At 44.0% G+C, this 8,731-nt stretch overlaps 1 protein-coding gene across 1 annotated transcript in view; it reads left to right on the top strand.

The window, feature by feature from the left end:
• The first annotated feature begins 1,396 nt into the window (after positions 1-1,396).
• Positions 1,397-8,731, top strand: part of NPC1 (Niemann-Pick disease, type C1) — a 35,937-nt gene continuing 28,602 nt past the window's right edge. The window contains exon 1 of the mRNA XM_009331490.1: positions 1,397-1,402. Coding sequence (XP_009329765.1) covers positions 1,397-1,402 — 6 coding nt within the window. The remainder of the gene's footprint in view (positions 1,403-8,731) is intronic.

The raw sequence follows: 8,731 nt of genomic DNA on the forward strand, positions 1-8,731 counted from the left end.
ACACTCTTAAGATGAAAAGCCCTTTCACAGCTGTAAAGGAGGAGGGTAATCGTTAGAAGGTCTGCAGTAGTCATGCTGGGTGAGCAATAAATACTCTTAATATCAGACAGGCTGTAATGATCAAGTGGTCTTCCTAAAAAATGTGGAAGCATCCACTGTTGGTGACGGTCTCCTATTTTTTCCTTATAGCAGACCATAGGAGAGAGGACAGGGCAAGCCAACAGTGGTCCTATGACAGCTGAAGTGAACAAGCTGAGACAACAACATGCCGGTGTCCAGTATCTGCAGGTGGCCTCTCCTTTCTGCCAGGTGTATTTTCTTGTGAGAGTGGTCTCACCCCAAAGGGGGCAGCTGCTCAGCAAAAAGCTGCTTCTTGAACTATGCCTGTCCATGGGAAGATGCATGTCTGCTCCCCACCATTTAGAGTAAGACTTTCGAAGTTGTGTGTCCAGCTGCCTCCGTGACTGGCCACCGCAGCCACGGCTCTCATGCAAGAAGTAAAGAACACCTGGGATGCTGCATCCCATACAGAGCATCTGCTGACCTTCTTCTGAGAGGATGCAGTTACCAGGTCCTCTTTTTCTGAGTGATATTGGGCTGTAACTGGCTTTTCTTATTTCTAAACGAAATCTGAAATGTGGGGCTAGCACAGGTTGAAGGGAGAGGCTTGTAGCTCCCTCCTTGCTCTGATTAGTGCTGGCTGATACAGCACACAGGCTGTGTGTGTGTGGCTCCATGGTGGAGAACTGGCAGCGAAGTCTTTCTCTGCCCCGTTCAGGCTGAAGTTGAATCTAGCTTCAGCAAAGACACTATTCAGCCAACATGGGATTTTTAGGCATGGAAACCTTCCCGTTGGGAGCATCTGTTTCATCTTGGAGCCTGTGGAGAGAGGGCTGGTTTTAGTTTTGGGTTCCCTGTAACCAAAAGGTGCTTATTCTGCCTGCAGAAAGTTGCAATACTGTTTCTCACCATGCAATTAACCTTTTCACAAAGAAACCTTAATAATTCTTACTATTTATGTAGCTGCTGTTATCTTTAAAGTGCTCAGTAAATACTGCTGTGGTTTGTTTGTTGTTCTAAAACGGAAACCTGCTTTCCCTTGGTGGCTGAAGTGATTACTAATATTGACAATAGTTCTTTGCATAGTTGTCGTGCCTTTTGTCCAAGGCTTTCAAAGTGCTCTGCAGACACTAGTACCTTTGTAAGTTCCAAAATGCATTGCGGGCGGAGGCAATGAAAATAATGTGAATATTATTTCATATGAAATATGAAATAATAAATTATTTCATTCACACACCAGTGAAATGCAGCAGCTGTTCATCAGTTCATGTCAACAGACAAGAGTAAATTTAGACTAGAAATTAAGGGGCACCAAATCCATTTCATAGATGGCAGGATGAAGGTAGGTACCATATAATGATGTGAAGTAGAACTGGGACAGGATAACAGGCCAAATTGTTTTTTGGGTTGGGTTTTGGGGTTTCTTTTCCCCCCAAAGTGCCATATATATCCATCTTACACCCCCAAAAAAGTCAGCTCCACTAGCACACTGCTTTTAGGCTTGCCCCTTTGCACATTCAGATCCAGGGGCGCAGCCTGCTGTCCTCTCCACCTGGGATTTATGCAGGTGCTATAGCCTGGTGAATTCCCATCAGCTGCAAGTGAGTACAAAGGATGTGCAACCAAGAACAGGCTACATAAATGAGTCAAGGAAAAGTACAGGGCATCTTTCTTTTATTTCACTAGTATCAAGCCATTGTAGGATGGGGATGAGCACAAGGAAAGGCTCATGGGGTATAGAAAGAAGTGGCATCCCGTCAGTGACGTGGTAGTGGTGTAGCCTCAGAGGTCCCAAATACATGGAGCTCTTAATTTAAGATGATCACTGCAGTGCAGTGTGCAGGGACGTCTACTCAGTAGTGATACAAAAGGCAATGTTGTACCTCCTGACTTGCACATGCTGTTCTTCCCTTGGAGCAAAACCATCTCACTATTGATCCACCCACCTTTGTTTAGTTTAGAGGAGCTGAGAGGATTAGAGCACCAGATCAAACAGCTACAGGTCATATTTAATGCATTTTAACAACGTTGATTATTTGCCTCAGAGCCTAATTGCAGGAATAATTCACCCTTCTTTATTCAGCCAGTCATGGTGACTACTGGGAAATCCGTAAGTAAAGCAAATCTTGTGTTGTCTCAGAAGTTTCAGAATTGTTGTACAGAAAATGAGGTAGCACAAACCCCGGCCCATTTGTACTTCACTTAATGTGAACACTGAACAGACATAAAATATTGCCTTTATCTGGAACCCTTGGGTCAGCAGTGTTAAAAGGTTAACATTTGCTACAAGTCCAACCAAAGATTATACACAAGGCTCCTTTTTCCAGCAACAGAATATTGTACTGCACACATGGGACTAAATGGAGTTGTGCCTTCTCACAGCGGCTCTGCATTTGGTCCTTGGGAATGTCACAACAGTTTCATACTTTCTGAATTCCACAGTTTGTTTTGACCTGCCCTTTTATGCATTTGATAAAGCCTATCTAAATTTATGTAACTACGTGTAAGACTAATACTCTGCAACAGGAATGTTGCTTTGCTAAAACACTTTTTTCCATACCATCATTTCAATAAAAATTAATATACTACTCGGATTATCTTGTCTGCATACTTCAGTATTTCTTCCCTCTCCTCTGTATTCTACTCTTTCTCTTTGTAGAATACCAGAATTAATTTCCTATTTATGTAAAGACCACTTTGTTCTATTCCACTTGATCGATTAGACTTTTATTATTTTCCAGGTCTTTACAGATGAGATAGCATTCACAAGACAAAGAAAGCCAATGCCCTGGCTTGAAACAGGAAATCTTACTTTAGCATGACATAACAAGGTTTGTTTCAAAGATCCAGACATCACTGACAGACTCCCCTTGACATTAACATCCATTAGGTCGGATCTGAAGGGAAGATTATAAAAAGCAGCTTAGGAACCAAAGGAATAAGGCTATACTTTTATTCAGTTAGTCAAACATGTCTTGGTGGTTCTGTTATTATTCCTAAATGTAAAACTGCCCCTTACACTGATCTGACCTACTTCAGTTAAAAAAAAGTCAACACCCTGCTGATACGTTTATTATGGTATGCAGTGGATTATGCGTGCTATAAAAGGGGAAAAGAGCCTACACTGAAAACCGTATTTTTGACCTTGTGTTTGACATCCCAGGCTTTTTGCCTTATTCCTACAGTTTTCTATTGTGATGAGCTACATTTTTGAATCATCATCAAAAATTCCTACAGCCACAACTCAGTAAAGCATCTCCATTTATTCAGAAAATATCAAGAGAAAGTGCTGTGCCTTGTTTGTGGCCTAAGGCACTACAAAGGATGATTTCTGGTAGTGGAAAGCTCCTTAATTTTGCACATGAAAGCATAACAAAACAGTGTCAAGAGGCTGAAACTAGACAAATCCAAACTTCAAGCTATGGATTTTCAAGAGTGAGGATAATTATCTGTTAAAACAAATTGCTGAGATGATTCTTTCATCATTTGAGTTTTAAAAAAAATAATTACTTTTCATTCTGAAAGATGCGTTTCACCTGAAACATTTTGTGTTTGATGCAAGAATTACTGGATGAAATTATATGATATGCAGGAATTAACATTATGTGATCATAATAGTCTCCTTGATCTTAAAATATATGAATCAATAAATGTTTTGCTTTATCTCCTCAGTGATTTAAAGAGATGCTAACTCTCATGAGATCAATAACAAGACCATATGCCTAGCAACTGTGGCTGTAGCTGCACGGCAAAATGAAATCTGAGACACATACCTAAGTTGTCTCTAAATAATCCATTTCGCTCTCGCAATGTTGACAAGGCATTTTAACTGGACTAATGCTTTAATGTCCTGCTTTTAATGTCAAGTCAGTTCGGTCAGAGCTGGCACAAGGGCTGCATAGTGCTGCACCTTGCCAGGGAGCAGGGATCAGCAGAGCGATCTGGGGGGTGCCCGTGGGGAACACGGCTAAGTCAGGAAGGAACAAGGGACGCAACTTTTTGCTATGGCAAATGTTTCACAGGCTTGGATGCACAGGTGGAGCATGACACTAACCTACAACACAGACCTGAAACAGACTGTAATTTTAGATGTACTGCACAGATGTGTTCTTGTGTGGTATATACGTATACAGGTATGCGTACACACTTTGTATCCAGCATATGGGTATAGGCTCCTATAGTCTCGTTGGAAAAGTGATACCAGAACCTCGTGGTCTGCTTGTCTGGACTACATCGCATGAAGAGGCAGAAGAACTATTCCACTTTCTGAAGACTCCAAGAACAGTCTCTGCAGGTGCTCCCTTGGCCAAGCTACTGCATCGGACCCTACTCACTGGGACAAAATGTTATAAAACTGACAAAATGCCTTCAAGTCCAGCCATAAACAGGCTGTTCCTCAGGTGAATTGTGGCTCATAAACCTGCCTCCTCTTCCTCCTGCCAAGTCAGATTTTGGTAGTGCCCTCAGGGACTCCCCTGTGACAGTTCTGCTCATATTCTCCACTTCGACAGCAAACGCTGAGTTACTCACCAAGTGGCAGCATGGCGCTCACAGGGACTCAGTAAACCGACGTTAATGCAAACCAGGAGCCATACACAGCCATTAATAGGTCAAACCTTGAATTTGTCAGCATATCAGTGCTTATGCACAGTATCTGGCATGAGTACACGCTGCACCTATTTGCTCACAGCAGCCAGTGCAGCGTGTCTCCAGACTCTGCTGCAATAATAACCTGCATTTCTACAGTGTTTTCCTTCAACAACTCACTGGTTGACACCTGATTTTGGAGTTCTTAGGCCGCATGCTGCCACACAATTGGCACCACTTTACAGAAGAGGGAATTGTACTGGAGAGGTTGAGACCTGCCCAGGTCATCCAGCAAGTTTGTAGCAAAACTGGAACAAACTTTGAATCTTTTGAATTCGAGTCCCAAGCTTTTGCTACTAGGCAATAAATAACTTCACCTAATTGTAATAAAAATGAACAAGTTTCAATGACCTCAATGATAAATGCAGAAAGGATGTGATCTTAAAGAGTGACTATAGTACTTACTAAGGTTAGATAGGGACACACTAGCACAGGTTGGTAGAGCAGCCATCAAAATACACTAGGGCAGGTACAAAGATGAAAAGATAAAAAGACTTGATTCAGCATCACCTGTCATACTACACATACATTTAAGTGACTATTGGCAGCATCAGGCAAATTGCTCTCAGCCCCCTCAGTCTGATTTGATCCCATATGGGAACTCTGAAGCCAAGAGCCTCTGACCAAAGTAACAGGTACACCGAGGCAGGTGTAATTAAAAGGCAAGCAGGCCTCCACAAGTGAGGAAGGCTGACAAATGAGACTTGATGAAAAGAAAATTATTTGCTTACAACACCGAATAGGAAACACCAGCTTCGTTTAGTACAAGTATTATTCTGGTTTGGCTGGATAAATATTCTTGGAACAACCTGTAGTGGTTTGGACTGGCTCTACAAAAAAGTGGAGGTGTGAGAAACTGCGTGAAACTTCTCACCCACCTGTTGCAGCTTGTCTTCACGCAGGTTGCAAGATGTGCAAGGAGAATATCCCGCTTTCCCATGTTCAGGGAGTTGCTTAATGTAGCTCCCACTTCTTGCAAGTGCCTCTGGGTGCTATCACAATAGAAATAATAAAGGCTTATAATAAATTATGGAGAATAAACAGCAATGGACATTTTAATTGATTTTGTTGCAAAGTGATCACATACTGTGTTTCCATTTGTATGCACAAGTAATTCTTCAGACAGATTGCCATCTAGAAATTACAAGGTCATTACCACTAGGCGCTTGAGTTTCTAGTGGAAGCGGCAACACAAGTTTCATTTCTGCATTGATTAAAGCGATGGATTCACAGTAAGGCTTACACCTCTAAAGGCAACGCTCAGGGCTTTCCGTCAAAGACGTAGAACAGAACAAAGCAGGCAGCTATTTTACACGAGCTTCCCGGCAGGCACCTTTACACCACTCAGGGTGCCCAGTGAGCGAAAGAGCTTATTTGGTCCTAATGGGCAATTAAAGGACTTGTTTGGTGCGATGGAGGCACCAAGGGACACCCTACATGATGAATTAGTATTGGCCTCTTCTTCCAGGCAGCAAAATTTAGTTTTGTGTACACCGCTGAGAACCAGAATAAGTATTTCCCATTAGCCTTCCAAGCAGAGAGTCCCTAACAGCTATGCATAATCCTGAGTTTAAAAGGGAACCCTATAAGGCATAACATGATAAATGTTCTTCAGCGAGAGCAGCTGACAGTGGGGACGGTCTCTTCTGGGCCATGCGTACCACAGACAAGGCAATGAGCTGTTGGCAGCATTGATCTGGGTTAACTAGTCAGGCCTACTTTTTTCCTGCCCAGAAGGGAAGAGATAACTTTAAGATGACACAGTCAACGGTGCCAACTTTATCATCGGTAACGCTCATGCAACTACACTTAAATGCCCGGGAGCTGCTAGAGATAGCTCTGCATCCTCACCCCCTGAATATGGCACGCAGCCACGATGAAGACCGAAGGCCGCAGCAGGACTGAAGGAATACCCTGCTCTGGTCTACTGGCTGCCAGTGTACAGAGGCGACACAAAACCAGATACATGTCCGAGTTTCTGCATCTGCCATAGCAAAAGATTTCAGAAGTCTCTATGACCAAAGATAGGCTTAGTCTGATTAGTGTTTGTTAATCAGTCTTCACACCTATACCACGTCACTTTAGCTTGTGAGTGCAAAAAGGCAGCACTCTCTGAGGGATTGCACTGGGATAACAGTGTGAATTTAGACAGCCATCTAAATATAGATATCCATCAGAGATTTAGATAAATACTAAAATACTACCTCTTCTCTCTGTTTATACCGTAGGTGGTAGACAAGTGTGATGTTATGGACTTAATTAGTTTATGGCGGAAGTTGTCACTGCAATAGATTCCCTTTTGCTTGTTTTGCAACTTTATAAATCGGTTCTCTCTCACCTATGATTCTTAAATCACTTCTTCTCTACGTAATTCTTTCAGAAAGGAAATGCCATTTCTGTTTAGTCAGTTTTGCTATCCTTCACCTTTTTCACAAGCGCTGAAACAAGGTTCTTGCATTTTTTTAACTTGTAGCTACGCAAGCTATGTCCGCTGCATCCTCTGCTTATGTGGAGTGCCTAGAAAATGTGGCGACTCGGTCCCCTGCTTTTAGGATCACGCTGCATAGCGCTGAATAATTTTTTTACTTACGATATCAAAATTAAAACACAATATAACTTTAGCTACTCTAGCTTTGTTTAGCACTTGCCAAATGCTAAGTCCCACACCTGGGATGGAATAACCCCACGGAAAAGTACAAGCTGGGCAGTGACTGGATGGAAAGCAATTTTGCAGAAAGGAACAGGGTGGTTGGGCTGGGCAAGATGCTGAACATGAGTCAGCGGGATGCAACAGCAAGGGGGTAGCCAGTAGGTCAAGGGTTGGAGTTATTCCTCTCTCTTGAGGAGGGATACAAGTCCCCTTTGGGACTTGTAAGAGCACATCTGGAGTACTGTGTCCAGGTTTGGGCTCCCCAGAATAAAAACAAAGACACTGGCATACTGGAGCAAGTCTAGTTTACTGCCGCCGTGACGGCTGGGGCTGCTGGAGCACGAGCTGTGTTTGCTCAGCCCTAAGCGGAAAGCTGGCTCTGGGGACATCTTAACTGCTCTCCCCAGCTACCAAATGGGAGGATGCAGAGAAGGGGGAGACACGCTTTTCTCAGGCAGGCACAGTGACAGCACAAGGGGCAACAGACTCAAGCTGGAAGATGGGAAAATCTCTTTAGATACAGGAAAAAAAAAACATTTTACTGTGAGTGCGGTGAAAGAGTGGAACAGTTTGGCCAAAGAAGCTGTGAAATCTCCATCTCTGAAGCTATTCAAAACACAGCCGGACAATCCCCTGAGCAGCCTGACCTAACTGGATTCTGCTTTCAGCTGAAAGTTGGGCTATGTGACCCTGCAGGGGTCCCCGGCCAACATAAATTAGCCCCTGAAGCTATGACACCAAGACTAATCCGCATTTTTGTCAGCAGATGGCAATATCAGCTAAATTACATATTTTATTCCAGCAGCGCATCGCGTGCTACCCGGCCGTGAAGGCAACAAAGCGGTGGGGAAATCCCAGAAAGGCTGCACGGGAATGTGTCGCAGCCCGCTTTCAGCGTTTTTCCTCCCAGGCACATCCCAAACAGATCCCGAACAAACAGATCCCGACCAGGGCGTCAGAGTGCAATCAGCACTCCCAAAACCGCCGATTGCAACACCGGTCAGGCCACCTGGCGTCAGCCCGTCAGGAGCAGCGAAAGCAGCTCTGCCAGCCAAATTGGCCAGCAGCAAAAGCCCCGCCAAAGCCTTTTTCTACCGCCCAGCCTGACCGGCCTCGCTTGGGAGTTGTATTTATGGCAGCTGCACGGCACTAGTACACGGGATTGTGAGCCTAATGCTTGGAAATCATGAATTAGTAACTTTAAAGCAAAATTAAGACGCTTTGGTCAAAGCCAGGATTTTTAAAGCGACTTCGACGTTCATAAACTACGTGATTAACGCTTCCGCGCCCGTACAAAACCGCTGACCGGCTGCTGCCGCAGCCTGGGCGGCATTTCCGTTCCGGAGAGGCACAGCTTCGCTCCGACACCGGGCC

This window comes from Pygoscelis adeliae, unplaced genomic scaffold (genome assembly GCF_000699105.1).
Source record: "Pygoscelis adeliae isolate BGI_AS28 unplaced genomic scaffold, ASM69910v1 Scaffold108, whole genome shotgun sequence".
Taxonomy (NCBI): Eukaryota; Metazoa; Chordata; class Aves; order Sphenisciformes; family Spheniscidae; genus Pygoscelis; species Pygoscelis adeliae.